The sequence below is a fragment of the Cricetulus griseus genome, chromosome 3, assembly GCF_003668045.3.
Source record: "Cricetulus griseus strain 17A/GY chromosome 3, alternate assembly CriGri-PICRH-1.0, whole genome shotgun sequence".
Classification (NCBI taxonomy): Eukaryota; Metazoa; Chordata; class Mammalia; order Rodentia; family Cricetidae; genus Cricetulus; species Cricetulus griseus.
In genome coordinates, this window is record NC_048596.1 from 59,166,804 (window position 1) to 59,186,063 (window position 19,260).

At 49.6% G+C, this 19,260-nt stretch overlaps 2 protein-coding genes across 8 annotated transcripts in view; one reads left to right on the forward strand and one right to left on the reverse strand.

The window, feature by feature from the left end:
• Window positions 1-12,462, forward strand: part of Mob2 (MOB kinase activator 2) — a 52,696-nt gene extending 40,234 nt beyond the window's left edge. For 4 of the 5 annotated variants that reach the window (XM_027408905.2, XM_027408902.2, XM_035442096.1 and 1 more), the window contains 4 exons: window positions 5,184-5,344; window positions 5,519-5,612; window positions 10,641-10,765; window positions 11,426-12,462. In XM_027408905.2, the coding sequence (XP_027264706.1) occupies window positions 5,184-5,344; window positions 5,519-5,612; window positions 10,641-10,765; window positions 11,426-11,736 (691 nt within the window). In that variant the 3' untranslated portion in view covers window positions 11,737-12,462. The remainder of the gene's footprint in view (window positions 1-5,183; window positions 5,345-5,518; window positions 5,613-10,640; window positions 10,766-11,425) is intronic. The other variant, XM_027408906.2, reaches the window with a different exon arrangement.
• Window positions 12,463-18,789: 6,327 nt separating this feature from the next.
• The window catches only part of Brsk2 (BR serine/threonine kinase 2), a 52,511-nt gene continuing 52,040 nt past the window's right edge, over window positions 18,790-19,260 (reverse strand). For all 3 annotated transcript variants that reach the window (XM_027408914.2, XM_035441274.1, XM_027408912.2), the window contains one exon: window positions 18,790-19,104. In XM_027408914.2, coding sequence (XP_027264715.1) covers window positions 19,085-19,104 — 20 coding nt within the window. In that variant the 3' untranslated portion in view covers window positions 18,790-19,084. The remainder of the gene's footprint in view (window positions 19,105-19,260) is intronic.

Consider the following 19,260-nt stretch of genomic DNA (forward strand, 5'->3'; position numbering starts at 1 on the left):
TTGAAAGTTTCTGATCAAAAGCACTCTTTTCTGATCATAAGGGTTCATGCCAGTATCAATTTACTGCTTACATTTTAAAAGTCAAAGTGTTCACTACTGAAGAATTCGTTTGATTATCTGAACTATTTGCTGTGGGAACATTCATGTGCTTCTCAGACTTCTCACCCAGTACTCTCTTCCTGAGCCTCAACATGTCAGACGTGTGGGTGCCAGCTGGCAGTTCAGGGATCTTAGAGCTCCTTTGTTTCTAGCATTGTGTGGTCAGTGCTTGGAAGAACCTGTTATCCAGTGCTGGTCTGACATGGCCAGCCAGGAAGAGCTCCAGATTCACTTGACTGCCTTGAGGAGCTCACCAGGGAGACCCAGTCAAAAGGCCTTTCTGACCAGGCACGGACTTAGCTACATGAGAGATTTCAGCAGAATCATCTGTCTTCTGGTGGGCTAGCACCCCATAAAGAACTCAGGCCAGGTAGTCACTGCCAGTGGGGCACACCCTATCTCAGTGCCTACCTAGAAGCTTGCTCACTAAGAGCCAAAGGCACACAGACTCATTGCTGCCACCAGTGTTTGGGGAGTAGCTGGCCTGGAGGAACTGAGCATATATGCAATTGGGGTGTGCCACTCCATGGCTTTAGATTTCTATTCAAGTGAAAATGAGACATTTAAAAATACATTTATTGTTTTAAAATAGACATAATAAGCCCTCTGTTAATAGAACAAAACAATTTTATTAAACATTTTCCAAAACAAGGTAGAAGCTTAACAGAGAGTCCTGTGCTATGGCTTGGGAGGAAGTTGGATTCTCTTACTGCCTCTGCTTTTACATGGGAACTAGTGGTGTTAGACCCCCAAAAACTCAAGTATCTGGGGTCCCAGGCCACGTTCTCGGTCACCCCAATCACCAGGCGGATTCGAGAGCTTGCTGCAAACTGCACGAGGCTTTATTGTAATTTAACGAGCTAACCCCATGTTAGCTCGGGTCTTTCATCCATCTGCCATGGCGGATGGCCAGAAAAGATGGCTCCTAGGGGCTCCCTAAAGATCTTATAGGGCAGCGTAAGGGGAGTGTCTAGGGGTATGGACAGGCTCACGATTGGTGTGCCTCCAGCCTTGGAGGGCTTGCCCTGTGTTGATTGGTCAACTGGTTGTTATAGCTCATAGGCCCTCCCAGGGTGGTTGCTATGCTCTCTACGTCATTGCTGTGCGCTTGTCTGTAAAGCACACCCAGGGTCGTAAAGCATAGCGCCACCAGCTAACTTCAGACTGGTTCCTTGTCACGAGGCAGGCATCTGACTTTCTAGTTTCTAGGACAAGGTCAAAGAAGTGAAAGAAAGAGGTACTTTCGCAGAAGGAGACCCGTACCCAGGAATCAGCGAGACCACGAACTTGGATGCAAAAGCAAGAGGCTTTATTGGATACACGGGTACCCGGGGCGACTTAGCTCCTGTGAGGCCAAGCGCGCCGAGCTAAGGGAGAGGGGTCCTTATATAGCAAAAAGCACAGTACAGAAGCGAAAAGCATAGTTACAGGGATTCTATTGGACAATTTAAATGAGGTACAGAGTTATTTCAAGTCAGCATGTTCTCAAGGTCTGGTAATCAGGCGAAGCGGCCTTGTCTCTATCTTATCTTGGGTACAACAGACCCGGCAGTTCCTCCCTCCGCGTCCAGATGGCTGACCTTGGGACAGAGCGTTCCCCATCGGGCGGGGGCGGGGGCCCCGGGCCGCCGCCTCGCGGGCTCCTTGCTCGCCCGCCCCGGGCGCGGTGCCAGGTGGGCGGGCCGGGGGCGCGGGCCCTGCCGGGGTGGACCAGCTTGGGAGGGCGCCGGCGGCCGGGCGTGTGGGTGCGCGCGCTCGCGGGCGTGTCACCGAGTATACGAGAGCGAGAGAGGGAGCTAATGGGCAGGGGTCTTTCAGAAGCACGTGTTCGGCCATTATGGCTGCCAAAAGGGAAGCTGGTCCCTTCAGTGGAAGGAGTCTTGGTGCTGAAGCAGAGCCTTAACCCTGGGGGTTGTTTTCTTTTGCATTCACTTCATGAAGGGTGGCAAGGTAGGAGTACTATACCCTGGCTGGGTGTAGCTACACCCCAGCAAGAGGATACTGCTTAGCGGTAGAGCACATCAGCAAGACCTAAAGGAGGAGCTAGCCCTCTGCTGGGGAGAGTATTCTGTCTTGGGGTGCCCTTCTGTGGTTTGGCAACCTGGCACTTCTCATGAGTGGTCTTTGAAGCTTCGATGGTAGCTGTGCACCCTCCTGTAACTGGCCTGCCTGGAAGGTAGAGCCTTGGTGTGGCCTGTGAGGGCCTCTGCTCAAAAAGGCCCTTGTATAATGTTACAGCTCTGAGGGGAAAGGTTTCCCCACTGCAAGTGCAATGTTACAGCTCTGAAGGCAAAGGTTTCCTGGCAGTTGGGAGCCAAGGAATACCACAGAGTAACACCACACAACAAACCTCACACAAGAGACTTATTGAGGAAGATACAAAAGGGTAGCTTAGCTGAGAAACAGCAAAGAACTGCATGGGAGGCAGGCTTTATCGGGCAGTGGTTCTCAACCTATAGGTCGCAATCTCTACAGGGGTTACATATCAGATATCCTGCATATCAGATATTTACATTACGATTCATAGCAGTAGCAAAATTACAGTTATGAAGTAGCAACAAAATAATTTTATGGTTGGAGTCACCGCAACATGAGGAACTGTATTAAAGGGTCCCAGCATTAGGAAGGTTGGTAACTACTGATATTGTGTTTCTTGTGGGGTTGTGGGGCAGAACTTTCTAGGGTGGAGATTGGTGGGATTTCAAATTCTGAGCTTGGGGCAAGCTCAAGGATTGGTGGGTTTTCAAGCCCTGAATTTGGGTTTTTTACTCTAGGGAAGAACTTGGCCACCTATATCTTTAGGGTTTAGGTCAAGCCATCATGGCAATTAGAGTGTTCTGTGGGAGGAACCGGTCTTTCCGAGGTCCTCAGGGGCTGGGCTCAGCCCTCTTTCTTTGGGGTAGGACTCAGTGGTTGGAGATCCTCAAGGACAGGACCTGCTACTCATGTACCTCAAGGGGCTTAGATATCCTCTTTTTTTTTGTTTACAGTTGATAACAGGGGTCAGGAAGGGGAGAAACTTTATCATTAGACTACTTCCTGTTGAATGGGAACATCCAAGTCCTTGGGCAGGCTTGATCTTCACCATCAGGTTATAACCAGGAGTTGTAGGCCTCTGGCTGTGTAGCTAGGGGCCGGTAATCTTGTAATAGCAACTAACTCAAAGTCTGGTTAGAAATCTTTTGGATCTGTTGGAATCTAGACACGAAGTTTATAATGCAGGATTTGACTAGTTGGGTTAAGAAAAGGAGGAGAAAGGGGGTTAAGAAGGGTACTATCTGATTCCAGAGGCATCGAGCTGTTTCTTAAAGTTTTGGAGATCTGTCTGGAGTTGTCAGATCTTATTTTTTACTATACCCAACTGGTTGACATAGAAGCAACATTCCTTCCTGGGGAAGGGACAAAGACACCTCTCTCTGAAGTTATTATATCTAACCCTTACTGATTTTGTAGCATTACAGTAGCCAGTGAGTCTGTTTGGTCCTGTAGGGTAAGGATGGTGTGAGCCACCCATTGGAGATCATGGATGAACTTAGGGGGAAAATGATGGTAAATAGCTAGGAAAGTAGTCACCCCCAACACCCTCAGTGGTAATGCCAGTGGTATACACAGGACTTGAGAAAGCATAGGTCCTGAACCATTCATTTGTCATGCCATGTTGCTGTAAACCCTGTGATGTGAACTGGCAAGGGTTCTTCGTTGGGTACGACTACCCCTAGTTTTGGAAAAAAGAACACAAAGGCTCAATTACCAGACCACCCAGTTGACAGGCAGCAGGAAACTTGACACAGACAAGACATTTTTGGTCATAGGGACTTTATCATTAGACTACTTCCTGTTGAATGGGAACATCCAAGTCCTTGGGCAGGCTTGATCTTCACCATCAGGTGAAGGGTTAAGATATTATTGCACTCTGAGGAATCCAATATGCCTACAAAGCCTACACGCCTTGACTTCAGCGGCATCCATGGAGCCCACACTCTTCACAGCCCAGGGCCCTGAGGAGTTAATGCAATCTGATGTCAGAGAGAGATGTCGTAGAGATAAGGGATGATAGTAATTTTGGCTGAGAGCAGTTAATGAGTGGCAAAGTGAGAGTGTCTAATAAGACAATGGGCAAGGCCACAAATGGTGGTTGTGATTTGACCAAGAAGGGACACACAGCTAACATTCTCCAAAGCAGTCAGACAGTGTTATTCAGTAGCTGATAATGTAGATTCTGAAACGAGAGATGGTGTGACAGGGAGGTAGGATCACTATCGTCTAAGAGGGGTGATATTAGGGATGTAAGGACCTTTGAGGAACACTGGACCATTTCTTCTACTATGTCTACCTAGGGGTTGAGACTGGGGTGTGTACCCTCTGTATTTTGATGGTGCCTGATGGACGGCTGTGATAAATACTATAGTAAAGTTTACCAGTGACCCCCATCTAGGGTGCCATGTGTTCTTAATTAAGATATAAAAGATTCCCCATTTTGAATATGCATCATGTCTCCTATAAAGGACCAATAAAGGCTGTCTCTGGCCATTATCAACAGTAATCTCTAATAATCTCAAGCACAGGGGACAGATGTTTTAGAAATTGATTTAGGTGTTCTAGGGATAAATATCTCCTTTTGGCAACCTGCTGGTGAGTAGTCTCCAGTAGTCTGGTTGACCCATTGGTATAGGTTTCTTGAACCTTTGAAATATTAATATAACAATAGCATAGAGGGGCAAAGAAATATGAAACAGTTTTTCATTACCTTAAATCACTTCCTTATACATTCAGAACTTTCTTAAGAACCTTGGAAAAGCAGCCTTTTGAAAGAGGTTTATGGTTCAGGCATCAGGTGCTGCCCCCTGCTGTCACACACATCTTAGAGCCCAGGTCTACAATACTTTCTCCCAGGATGTCTATAAAGTCATGACCATTTGGATTGGCTACCCAATAGCCCTGAACAGTCTGGCCTTTGGTGGTCTCTCTCCTTGCCTGCATCTGACGTAATTAGCCCAATTTGCAGGTCCTTCTCAGACCCCCATGGTTCCAGCTCAAATGGGACATGTGACATGTCATCCATGACATCCTTTCTTTCTTGGCAGGAAGTCTAAAGCCAAGCCAAACGGCAAGAAAACTGCTTCAGAGGAGAAGAAAGTATACCTGGAGCCAGAGCACACCAAGTCCAGGATCACCGACTTTGAGTTCAAGGAGCTGGTAGTGCTGCCCCGGGAGATCGACCTCAACGAGTGGCTGGCCAGCAACAGTGCGTGCGGGTGGGGAGGCGGGTGCAGCAGCTGCAGGGCAGGGAGCCTCCCCCCATCTCCAAGTACCCCTAGAGCAGTGGTCCATGGACAGGCCGAACTCAGCTGAACCTACTCCCTGTCACGCCAGCTGGAACAGGGGTGTTTACTCACCTGGACCTTTGCTTCTCTTCCAGCAACAACATTTTTTCACCACATCAACCTGCAGTATAGCACAATCTCAGAATTTTGCACAGGAGAGACGTGTCAGACAATGGCCGTGTGCAACACGTGAGTAGCAGCTTGGCCATAGCACCAGTTGGGAGTGTGGGATTGGTTGTGGTTGACCTTCTGTTCTGGCTACTAGCTTCTTAGAGTCCATTCTTTTTTTTTTGGGGGGGGGGAGCGGTTCGAGACAGGGTTTCTCTGTGTAGCTTTGGAGCCTATCCTGGCACTCGCTCTGGAGACCAGGCTGGCCTCGAAATCACAGAGATCAGCCTGTCTCTGCCTCCTGAGTGCTGGGATTAAAGGCATGTGCCACCAACGCCCGACTTAGATTCCATTCTTAACCACAATCCCTGCACAATCTCAGGCTAGGCAGGTGCCCAGCATTAGTGTCTCTGCTGGCATAAAAGATACTAAGAGCCATCAGAGGCCAAAGGCAGGCCATGCTTAGATGGTCCCTGAGCCTGCAGAGTGCTCAGTGTCCTAGGAGCTGCAAGGCTAAGTGAGCAGGCTCATTCTACTGGTAGAGGTGTCTGTTGACAACTTCTGAACAAGTCTAGTGCTGACAGCTATCTTCTGGATATATGTGTACATTCAGTGCTGTAGAATGCAGGTGACTTTAGGGTTTCCAAGATAACTCACCTTGCTTTGTGCGTAGGAAAGCCAGCAGTTCTGGGTTGATGGTAGGAGTGGCTGTGCTAATGCAGGCAGAAGGCTGAGTTTGGCAGGGCTCAGCCTAGGGTGGATGTGGCCAAGGAGGTGGAAGATCTTCCATGATGACTCCTCAAGATGCTGTGAACACATGGAAATGTACATGTGTATGCACATGAGCGCGCGCGCGCGCGCGCGCGTGTGTGTGTGTGTGTGTGTGTGTGTGTGTGTTGTACACTCAAACAGTCCTCCTTGTAGGTACAGATTTCCCCAGACAACAGCTCTGCTTTCAAGAGTCTGCTGTAAGTCTTGGTACAGCAAGTGACAGGAGTCCCCCATGTCTCAGGCCTGCTCACATAGCTCTAGTGGCTATAGCTCAGTTTCTGGCAATGTAGGGAGAACAGAGCCAGTTCTCTTCCCCAGGAAGAGACTGTGTCAGCTAATCATTGCCAGGGAAGGTGAGAAGCCTTGCTATAGACAAGCTCGGTGTGTGTGTTTAACAGAGGTGTGGCCTCTGAAGGACAAACCCATGTCAGATTCTGAGGTAGCACATGAGAGCATGTGCATAGCCTAGATAATACCAAACAGCATGGTACCCTTCCTAGCTTCTCCCATGTGCCTCTTAGAGCTGAATTTGTTTGGGAAAAGCTTTCTTTGGGGGGGGGAGGTTGAGACAGGGTTTCTCTGTATTGTTTTGGAGCCTGTCCTGGAACTCTGTAGACTCACAGAGATCCGCCTACTTCTGCCTCCTGAGTGCTGGGATTAAAGGCGTGCGCCACCAGTGCCTGGTCCCGAGGGAAAAGCTTTCTTGAGAGCATAGAAGCTAGTGTTGTTGCAGACCCGCATTCAGTGCATGCTGGAGAGCCTGGGCAGCTAAGCTTGCCGTTGGCTCACTTTGCAGAATCACTTAATAATTCCTACTATAATCCCTTTGAAGGAATCATGTGAGACCAAGGGATTTTGGAAACTCAAAATTAGTTTAAAAGGAAAAGTGGGTTAGTCAGATATCCACAGAACTCCTTGCTGTGTACCAGCCCTGGAGGTTTGCCTAGGTTAGAGAGGATCTGCATTAGGCTAGGTCTCATTTCTATTCTTGCAGCACTTGCAGGATAACCCCAAAAGGCCAGCATTGGGATCTAGGGAGCTAAGACACATTCAGAAACATGGTCAAACATGTCCCTCAGAGACACTCCTTTAAATTGACAGAGCTGAGTGAACCCTTAAGGACTCCTGTGAAATAACCCAGACACCAAGCACAGTAAAGGCCCTGTGGCATCAAAGGTAGTGAGTGCTGTGGGACTTGGAGAAGCACTCCATGTTTCACATGGCACAGAGAAGAGGCATTACTCCACATTATTTCACATCCAGCAGCCATGCCCTTCAGAAGCACAATTGAATGGACCACTGCATGGTATCTGATCTACTGTAGAAGAATTCCAACCAGTTCTTCAGCTGTGTGACAGCACAAAAGAGTCAGCATTAGGAGAAATAGAGACTCTTCTCTGGAGCTCTCAGAAGTTATTTGAGGGTGAAATGAAGTATGGTTTGACACATTCTCAGGTTCAGAGATGGGACATGTGAGCAATGGCAGTGAGAGGGGAGAGGTGCCTATTCCCTGTTAGTAACCACCTTTCCCCAGCTGTGAAACCCTGAACATGAAAAGCTATGTATGTACTTTGAAATTCTTTAAGTGATATGAAAACACACAGTCAGAACCATAATGGGTAAATTGAAATGGAATAGTTAAAAAAGTGGGCGTGGGGAGATACAGCCCCACATACAGCATGACCATGGATTATAAAGATAAAAACAGAACAAGCAGAAAACCAGCAATGGTAATGTAAATCCAGCAGATGAATGGCTGCTACTATGTGAGTATAAGAGTTTCAAAGAGATTTTTATGAACATATTCTTGTAGAACTAAGTCTGAGCCTCCCTGTGAGAAACACTCACCATCATCAGTCTGAACTGCCATAACCAAATGCCGGCAATGGAGGTTACTGAACAGCACTGGTATATCTTGTGGTTCTAAGAAGAGCTTCTTGGTTCATGAACAACAAACAGCTCTTTTTGAAAGGCATGAGTACTGGCCATGGGAGCTCTGCCACTCTGGCTTGATCACCCCCAGCTTGGACAGCATAGCAGAATTCTGTCTCTTATAAAACTTTAAACAGGGCTGAGGATATGGCTCAGTAGCAGAGCAATTGCTAGCATGCATAATGCTGAACTTCAGCATAAATTAGTCACTCACCAAATGAACACTCACTCAATCCAAATGTACACTTTGGCATATATAAGTTCTTCAATACTTATTAATGAATCCTCACTCCCAAGGTCATGGTATTAAGAACTAGGCTTCTGGAGGTGAGCCCCTGAAGGAGTCCAGCAATGAAATAAATACTGGAAGATCAGCACACAGAAACAGTCACAGGTCCGCATGCTAGCTGTGTATGATTGAAACCCTAACTAATCAGAACCATTTACAATAGTTCCAGAAGCAACAGAATGCTTAGGTATAAACTTAGCATTCAGAGGGCTCTGTTTCTGGAAACCACAGAAGGACAGCACATGAACAGCCCCACCGTGTTGGTGGATTGGAAGACAACAAGCTGAACGTACAGATCTACGCTGAACAAATTTGTGGTTTAGTGTATCCCCAATTAAAACTCCTCAGAGCTATTAGCTACTAGACTCGTGTGTTCTGGAATTTACACAGAAGTGGGTAGCTAGAGTTACTCACAACAGTGCAGCTGGAAGGGCCCACAGTTTGAAGATACACTGTTGTGACAGGGCAGTATAGTGTTGCCCAAAGGTGAGGCAAAAGTTAGTGGGGCAGAGCAGAATCCAGAAGGAAACTCAAGCACAGTCTTTGATTTCTGATGACTTGGCCATTGGAACTGAGTAGAGAAATCTGGAACATGAAACACTATGTTTTTACTTTGAAATTTTGTTTTGTTTCTCAATAACTGCTGCTGTGAAATGCAACTTTACACAGAGGAAAGGGAAAGTACCTCAACTTTAAGCCTCACACCTGATGCAGAAATGGGAAGACACAGGCTTTTATCTGACCTAGCATTAGGCTATCGGACATTATAGCAAAGGAGTGGCCCACTGATGAAGAGGACTCAGCCCATCACTTTATTATGATGATTCAGAACTTTTATTCTAAGAAAGACAACTATGAGGAGAAGCAACAAATACAGACTATGTGGAAACATCTGGGAGGCACCTGTTGCACAAGAACTAGTATCCAGGACATGCAGAGAACTCTCAGTGCAGCAGCATGCAAGTAGCAGTTTGATTGACAAGAATGGGGAAGGACTGGTTGCACAGTGACAGTATGGCAGTGAGCCACTAAGAAGATATTCAGCACTGGGGAGTTAAAGAAACACAAATGAAACCTACATGGGGTATTGCAGAACACTAGGTGCTGGGGAACACATGCCATACTGGTGGGGTGCAGGTGGCATAGCACATAGGATAACATTGACACATTCTCATGAAATGATGCAGACCTGCTGTGGCCATAATCCTGTTGTTGGCTTTTGCTTTAGAGACATGAAAACTTGTGTTTACACAGAACGCCCCTCCCCACCCCTACCATGGGAACATATGTAACAGTGTGGTCTATAATTGTCTCCAATTGGAAGGAAACACAAGCCCTCAGCAGGAGCTTAGAAGAGCATGCTGTGCCCTTGAATCCAGAGCACCTAGGTGGTGTGACATTCCCACAGCATGGCCAGATACCAGAGGCTTGTGAGAGGCCCATGTGAGTCCTTCATCCAAGCTTTCCCAAGGAGATGCCTAAGGGGGCAGCAGTCAGTGCACCAAGGGTAGCACCAGCTCCTCTTGGCAGAACACAGAGTAACTGTCATTCTGCACAAGGTTAAGACCCAGCAACTCAATATACTCAGTGTCTCCTCATCCCTGATGCTGGTCTTCTCAGAACTAGCAATCTTACGAGCATTGGCTACCCCATGCACAGGCTAAAGAGTTTGGGGTGGGTCTCCAGGGGTCAGGTCACTTTACTGCAAGTATCTATTCCCCATGGGGAAAGTGATTTCTAATTCTGGGAAAGGGCACCACCAACGGTCTAGGCTCTCTGACCAGTCTCAGGCCACCTCCTAGACAGATACCTGTGCCCAATTAATTTTAAGGAATTTATTTACAATAAATACAGATTTATTTAGAAGAAATGAAATCTGCAGAGCTAGGCAAAATGAAAGTGTCACATTGGGCTCCCTGTATTCTCGCTTCTGTACATGAAGCCCTTGCTCTCCTCAGATGCTATTCTGAGCACTCTGTGTGTCCTATTGGAATAGTTGTATTTAGCTTGCTTGCCTTATTCTATTGCCTTTGCGTTTGTGTTGTATGAGTGGGAGCCTGAACTGGGGCGGGTGTTTGGCAGGGTTGGCACCCTGACCAAAGTCTCTGTCCCTACAGACAATACTACTGGTATGACGAGCGGGGGAAGAAGGTCAAGTGCACTGCCCCCCAGTATGTTGACTTTGTCATGAGCTCTGTGCAGAAGCTGGTAACTGATGAAGATGTGTTCCCCACAAAATACGGTATGTCTCTTGCAGCTTGTACCTAAATCCTTATGTAAAGCCAGTAAGTTCTTCAGCGCTGGGCTAGAGAGTCTCTGGGGTATGATTGCAAGTGAGGTCTAGAAGGCCTACAACTTTGGAACTCTGGCTCCTGCTCAGCAAGGGGGACCTGGGCTAATGAGGGAGGGAAGTTCCCATACAGGATTCAGCCCAGCTAGAGTCAAATACCCACCTACACTCTGGGACCCACTACATGGCCCCACTCGGTCCCTGCTACCAGCTCTGCACAATGAGGCTATCACAGTCCATCTTGCTGTGGTTAGTATTTCCAGACCTGTCAAGGTCCTGATGGGGGCTCAGAACTCATCCTGAGCAGCAAAAGGCCAGCAGTGACCTACAGGGATTCCTGTGTACTTGTTACTCCTCCACTACCTGGTCTACAGATAGCCCTGGGGTGTCTGCTGGAGGAAGCATGGAACCTGTAGGCCCATTTGCTGCGCAGGTGACCAGCATGGCTCAGCCAGTGCCTATCACTCTGGGCACATGCCACTCTGAGGGACAGATTGCTGGGAACTCTGTGGAGGAGTGGTAACAGGTGTGAGCACTTCAGGTCCATCCAAGAAAGCCTAGTTGTAGGAGCTTGACCTCCTTACAGGTCTGTGACATGTGGCCTCCCCCTAGGCAGAGAATTCCCCAGCTCGTTCGAGTCCTTGGTGAAGAAGATCTGCAAGTATCTGTTTCATGTGTTGGGCCACATCTACTGGGCCCACTTCAAGGAGACGTTGGCCCTTGAGCTGCACGGACACTTGAACACACTGTACGTGCACTTCATCCTCTTCGCCAGAGAGTTCAACCTGCTCGACCCCAAAGAAACTGCAGTCATGGACGACCTCACTGAGGTGCTGTGCAGCAGCCCGGGTAGCAGTGGTGCCACTGGGGATGGGGCCAGCAGTGGAGCTTCTGGAGCACAGAACCATGTGAAGGAGAGATGAGCCTCCAGGGCCAGATGGGTGCACATGTGCAAAGAGACAACTGTGTGTCTGTGTGTGCGCACACATGCCCCGAGCGTGCTGGTGGCAAGGTCTGAGGGCCCTGGGCTGCGCAGAGTGTGGGCTCCATGGATGCCGCTGGAGTCAAGGCGTGTTTCCTGACTTCCCTGTTGGATGGATGAGTGCTATTTGTAGTGAAGAGCCTTTGGAGTCATTCATTCATTCAACAAACATTTATTGGACTGATGTTTTGATTTTTCTTCTGTGGGGTTTTCCTTTCTTGGGTCTTCCATGTGGCTCTTTGCCCCCACCCCCCACCCCCACCCCCCGTCAGGGGGCCTCTATGGCTTTGAAAGGAGCACCTTGTGAGAGGTGTTTCCCCTTATGGGGCTTGCTCTGCAGACCTGGAGTTCTGCTGTGCTTTGGGGGATGGGCTTTTATAGAGGCCTGCCCCCCGCAGCTTCCCTCCCTAGCCCTTGCCTGGACCTTGGCTCGGAGTCCCTGGGATAGAGAGGCCTGGGGTGACCCATGGGGGCCCACACCTGCTGCTTGCTCCTGTCACCCCTTCTTGCTGCCTCCTCAGTGCCCATGGAGGTCCCATTTGTGCATAGGGGCCAGGGCAGCACCAGGACCTGGCTGAGGCCCTGGGTGGAAACTGGGCTATCAGTGAAAGGCAGAACCTGCTTTAGTTCATCTGTTGAGTCATAATAAACGAACTCTCTCAGGTCAGCGCCTGTGTCCTCTTGGCCTGCTGTTCCATGTTGTTCTTCTGAGTCTCCCCAAGGCTCCTGGGAAGGGAAGAATGCAAGCACCTTGACCTTATTCTCAGCTTGTACCTCCTTGAGTGGGGATGGAGGCCTTCAGATCTGTTTAGAGTTGGCTCAGGCTCAGCACTGGGGGTCTAGGAGGAGGCAACCTGCTGCCTCCGTGGGGGTGGGGCCTAAGCTCAAGCCTAGAGCTGGCCCTGGGCCCAAGTGGGCTAAAAGGGATAGGGGGCCATGAGACAGGCATGGTTATGGTTTGGTCCTCACAGACAACAAACTCAGGCCTTTGGATCCTGGCAGCCTCCTTGCCGTGCCTGCTGACGACTCCTTGGATGCTCTGCCCGTACAGGTTTCCTTTAAATTGTGGGTCCTCCCTGGGTTTTGATGTTCTGGCTCTTCACTTACTGTACCATCAGTGGCCCCTGGGAGGCTGAACTTGAGGCTGGAAGCTCTTGTGTTAACTATGGGGACTTAGCTCCTGTTAACACCTAGACCAACCCTACCTGCCCTCTCCTGACACTCTCAGCAGCCATCTGCCCCATCTGCTGATTACCAGAAAGTTCCAGGCTACATGGAGTCTTCAGCCTGGTCCTACTCCCTCTCCTTAGATGTCTTCTAGGCCTGAGGCAGAAAGATTGTAAGTTTGAGGCCAGCCTAGGGCTACACAGGGAGCTCCTATTTAAAACAAACAAGCAAAAAAACATAAAGTCCTCCCTGGACCAAGCCTTTTGTCTTAGTCTGGTCCCACCAGACTATCTGAGCCTCTGCCCCCTGGGTATTGCCCACTACATCTGTCTCAGCACAGACCCCTGGAGTGGAAACCACAGGGTGCTCATTCAACTGTTTGTCTAGGACTTAAAGAAGCCTATGGTTGGACCTCAGCTGGCTGAAAGGGCCAGTGGGGGTTCCTGGGGGCAAGGGACAGCAGGAACACAGTGGAGCTTGGCTCCATGAGACTTCCCTCTCCTCAGCTCCCTGGTCAGGAAGCTGGACTAGAGCTCCCCAGAGAAACAAAGCTACCTTAGCCCTGGCCACCCAGTGGAGGGGAGGGTGTCCAGTGCAGACAGAATCCATGGCTGGCTGCTAGGAAGATGGGTTTCTAGCTGAGGCTACTGTGTGGAGCCTGAGATAGAGTCTAAGAGTGGTTTGCCTCCACCTCTCCCTTGTGGTGGTGGTGTGCTGGGAGGAGTGGCTGGACCTCCCAGCAAACGATGATGTCACAGCCTTTGGAAGGCTATCCATGAAGTGAGGGCAGCCACCTGCTGGGCTGTATGCTAGGGCTCAGCTCCCATGCTTTTAGGCACAGAGCAGTTCTGTGTGCTCTCCACCATGTGGATGGCTCCTTGCTGCCTCCTTGTCCCTGCTGTGGTATTTCTCCCCTTACAGGGGCAGTCCTTGGATTCAACCTTTGGTGAAATTGAGCTCAGTTCAAACTGAACCAACCTGGGGCAAGGGACAAAAGGCTGACTGCTGATAGAAAGGAACATTTGGAATGCCCACAGGTCCCTAAACGGTAGCAGAAGTATGGCTATCAGTGGTGCTACCTACCTAGTGAGGATTGGGAAGTGAAGGAAAGGGTGCAGCCAAGGAAACCCACGCCCATCCCTGAGAATGCTCCAAATTGCTGTGACTAGTTCGCAAATAGAAATATAAATGTGAGCAGCACTGCTAGTGAGGGCTCGGGATAAAGACATGCCACTGGAGATGAAAGATAAGATGTGGCAGAAAGGTAGCTGGGCTATTGGACAGCTGTGTGGGAAACAGGATTTGGAAGCAGGCAACTTGAGCATCAGGCAGAGGTTTCCAAACAGCATGAAAGGCAAAGCCTGGTTTTGCCAATGTATATACTGAGGGAAAGAAGACAGAAGACCTATAGCCCAGCAGGGAGCTAACAAAAACTGGGAAGCACAGAAGCTATGCAAATGACAAATGAACTAAAGTTTCACTGTCAGGAAAATATGCTCCAGAGATAGAGCCCAGATGAACCTGGGCAGTCCTGTTTGGACCTCTGCAAGGCAGAAAGGCTAGCCTGGCCGGCTCGCAGTTAGTAACACCTTTGGTCAGCCTCCTGGCCAAAAGCTGAAAGTAGAGCAAAGATTATTTGTGAAGGACTTGTGGACAAAGTTTGTCTTGGGGAGTGAGCCCTATGATAGACCCAGAAGTCCAATGAAGTTCTTGAGAACAGTGCCTCTCATCAGAAGCCCTGAGATGGGATGAAACAAAAGGCTGTTGAGTCAGGAAGTTCTCAGATGGGAAGCTAACTAGTGCAGTAAGTAGTGGATATTGCTTTTCCTACAAACTGGGCAGGGCACAGGGCTAGACCCCTGAGCCATAGAGGATGCCCTCCATGGCTTCCTATTTGTCCTTATGGCTGGGAGTGCATGGCTTTGTCTTGTTGGCCTGCAGGTGTAGAAAGATTATTCCCAGGATAGATCACACACAACATCCTGCTTTGACTTAGTGAATGTAGTTTGAGGCTTATGAGGTCTGAGGCCTGGCTTGATACTGTGATGTGTTAGGACTGTGGGGTATGATGAGTATTTTGCCTATGGGATGGAAGTTTAAGTGTAGCCTATGAGCAGACTGAGATAAAACAATGCCTAGCACATGAAACATGCCCAGGCCCTCCCTCTGGAACCTGTGAATGTTAGCACTGAGAACACATAAAGCTATAAATAGAATGAAGTTTGTAATCATATAATACAGTCATGGCGGTGACCTACACCCTGACTGAAACAATGTCCGTAACAGTAGGAGGGACAACAGCCAGTAGAATAGACTCAGCCTGGAGTGTCTGTTTGGAGGCAGTGGTGAGGCTGTGAACTAAGGGATACAAGGCCTCAGGAACCCCAGAGCTCCAGGGTGGCCTCCCCAGGTAGGAGCACTCTTCCCTCACCTGTCAGTCTGTTTTTCTCAGGCATCACACCCTTGGTGATCACTGCCATCTCCTGGCACTCTGCTGCTGTTTGTTCTTTCCAGGAGTCGGAGCTAGTGGGTGTGGCAGTGTCAGTGGAAGGGTGGACATTGGGTCACAGGAGAATGGGATACTTGACAAGGAGCCATCAGCTAGGCAGGCCATCTATAGTGAGCTGGCACTGAGGTGTTGACAGGGCTGTATAACAGCCTGTCCTACAACTGGCCTGTAGGACTTTGAGGTCCTACCCTCACTAAGGAATTGTGCCATTTGCTCTCAGGATGCTCAGTCGAAGGCAGCATGAAGCCTGCGATGGCTCACCAAAGTAGAGGTTGGGTTTTTGAACATCTTTTCCTGAGGGTGCCAGTTTATGCTTCACCCCTGGAGTGGGAAGTACCCGTCAGAGTATCCCACTGTTCCTGCCTACACACTTAACTGCTGGGCCAATCAAGTTGTGTCCTGAGACAGGGGCTGGCCTCTAAAGGCCTTTTATTTACCTTCTGGTAGTCCTCATTTTAATTTCTTCAGAATAATGTGCAGACCAGTGGGCTTAATAGTGTGAACTGCATAAGGCTGTGTCTGGTGCACAGTCTTCCTATTTATTTTTCACATGAATAATGGGCTGAGCTTGCTTTGCCTTATATACAGTCAGGGGTGGGATTGTGGAAGGTTCTTTTATGAGCTCTGGGATTGCAACAGTGTGCAAATGGGAAGCTGCTGGGTCTGTGAAATAAGCTGGCCTCCTTAGTGCTCACCAAGGCTGACTGTAGGCTACATGTCCAGTGGGCCAGCTGGAGGAAGACTGGGTGGGGATGGGTGGGTTGCTGCTCTTAGCAAATCAGATGCAGGACCACAGGAAGACATTTTAGCACCCAGACCAGATAACCAGGCATTTTTGGATAGAATCCTTACCCAAACCCACATTTCAAGCTAAAGTTAACTGAAGAGCTCAAATAGGAGCTTGGTCCCTTGTCCTTGCCAAGTGCTTTCTGGGTACCCCCCTCCTTAGAGGGCACAGCGACATCCAGAATTCAGCAAAGGGTGACCTTGGCTTTGTTGCTTTCTTGTCCTGGATTTTGAGCTGGATTCTGTAGAGATCCCTCCCTTAGGTCACAATGAAGCTAGGAAAAATTGGCTCTTAGGCTTCTCTGGTAAAATTGTGTGTTAACCAGGCCTCAGCTCCAGGACAGGCCCACATTTGGGGCTGCACTACCCCCAGGAGACACATACAGTGTTAGGGAACCCCAAAAGGGTAGAAGAAAGCCGGCATTTACTAGGCAGAGGCCAGGGATGCTGTGAACTACAGTACAAGGCAGAACCATCAGCCCTCCACTGCCAATGTGCTATATAGTAGAGTTCTGTCACCAGGCAATGTGGGACCCGTGCCAAATGCACGGCTTCATGGACTGGGCACTTTGCTCAGACTCCTGAGGGTTGTCCAGCCACAGGCTCTTGAGCATTCAAGACATGGTACTAGACCTGTTCTCCATATAGTAGCAGCAGAGAGAGGTAGTGACAAGGTTGGGGCAGCCTGGCTAGTAGCAGGGAGTATGGTAGGGACTCTTCCTGGAGAAAGCCCAAGTGCTAGGTGAACTTAGGTATATCAGGAGTGATGTTGGGACTGCTATGAGGAAGACAGCATTCCTGTCACTTCTGCTGTCTTCCTAGCAGAGCTCCTTGCCAGTCCATGTCTCTAGACTGCTCTTTCTGTAGCTCTGGTTCTCACTGGAAGCCCATCCCTGGTGGAAGAGCCTAGGGAAACACCCCAGTCTGTTTAACAGACCCCCTTCCAGGGGTGGACCTACCTCTTCCCTGATGGCAGCCCAGACAGATACAAGTTGGGACAAGAGCCACTTCCAGACATCCTGTGCCCTTTCCCATGCCCACCCGTCCCGGATGGAGACCTTGCGTCATGTGTTTTAAGGAAGGAATTTATTGTTCCAGAACTGAAATTGCTCACAGTTATTTGACAGGGGTTACACCAGATGGGGCTTGTCCATTTCTGTGATGTCTGCGAGTCCGCATGTGTCCAAAGTACAAAAGAGGAAGGCTAACAAGAGGTATTGCTTTCAGTATCCTGACTCCGTGGATAAGCCCCTTCCCACTTGTACTTCGTGGCTTTGCTGTTGTTACAGGTGTTTGATTTTGCCCTATGTATGGGAATCCCAGCCTATGGTGGTTGAATGTAATAGAAGCATTAAAATCTGTACATGAGGGGAAGAGCAAAGGCATGCATGAAACCTGCCCCCCGGCCCCTCCTGCTGCTACGCCGGGCACCTTGGGCCAGTGGGAGGGACTGGCTCAGCCAGACAGAACGGAACACAGACAGAAGCTGGGGATGAGGGAAGTGAGATGGGCTTCGGTGGGCAGCAGGCAGTGGTGTGGGCCCCTTGCCCTCGCCACCTCCAGGAGGAACCCGCTGCAGAGCACACTGCTAACTCCATTTCTGGCTTTGATTTTTTGTTTAACTTTTTATTATAGTTTTTAAAAAGCCCCGAGGTACCCCTGCCATCCTGTGTGTGAGTAGGGTGCCAGCTCAGGGCCTTCTACCCCTTCTTGCTCAGACACCAAACCAAGATCACTCTCAGCCGGCTGCAGCAGAGAAATACTGGGCCGAACCTCTGGGAAGCAGGCACAGCTGGACAGTGCAAGCTGACGCCCTGTATCCTGAGCCCTCGTGTGGAACTGGAGCTGCTGCTAAGTAGTAATAAAACAACCCGGGACAGAGCTAACACATCGTTCTTTAAATATATATATATATATATATATGTATATGTGTATAGAAATAGCCAAGAGCGAGGAGCCGAAACACAAACTCTAGCTCTGCCCCAGCGGCCCCACCCCACACCATTTTCCAAAAACAACCAAGAAAAGAAAGTTTATAAAAATATCTTGCAGGAATTCTTTTAAAGTTTACAGTAGCTTCCCAGTGCTGCATCCACTGGCCGGCTCCCCACCATTCCCAGCCCCGCAACGGCTCTGTCCTTAGAGGGAACCTGGGCTCTGGACCCACCCTGCCCAAGTCAGACAGACAGAACAGACAGACAGACGGCAGGAGGGTGCTGCTGCTGCTCCCCCTTCCCTGAACAGAGAACAGAGACATAAAGAAACTCAATAAATTAAAACAGCAAATAAATAATACTGGTCTCAGCCCAGCCCCCACAGCTTGGCCAGCCCAGGCAGCTCTGGGGCACCCGGGTCTCTTATTCCACTTCAGCCCAAGAGAACCATCACAGCCGGAGCTCTGCAGCCTGACAAGGTGGAGCAATGGATGCAGATGAGAAGAGGTGGCCCTGGTGAGGCCAAAGTGTGGAAAAGGCGAGGTGAGTGGCCCAGAAGGCCTCCAAGTGTGACGTGGAGGACAATCCATTCCCACTGCTTCACCCACCATGGTCCCCTACCCTGGAAGATGGTGGACAGGTTGTCCCTGTCAAGGGTCTGGTCGCTGGGAGTCCAGGGTGGCTGGGCTAGAAGAAGAGTTCCCTGGGAGTCAGGCCCTCCTCCTTTGGGCCATGCAGAGCTGCCAGGGAACGGGCAGAGGTGGTGGACAGTGGGCTAGCCTCTCTGCCCAGCAGCAACAGTAGGAGGAGGAGGGAGGTGGGTCCGCAGCAGCTGCCTTCGGTCAGCCAGTGTCCACACGCAGCACAGAGGATGGCCTCGTGGAGGTGACATGTTAACTTTTCGGGATAATTCCTGGTATCAGAGCGGAAACAAGCGATGCTGTCAGAGTCAGGCAGAGACAGACCGCAAGAGAGAAAAGAGAGCAAGCCCAGCAGCCCAGCCTGCGGGCCGCGCCCTGGCCACTCTCCTTTCCTCCCAGGCTTGAGACAAGTTCTGGGCAGGCAGGTG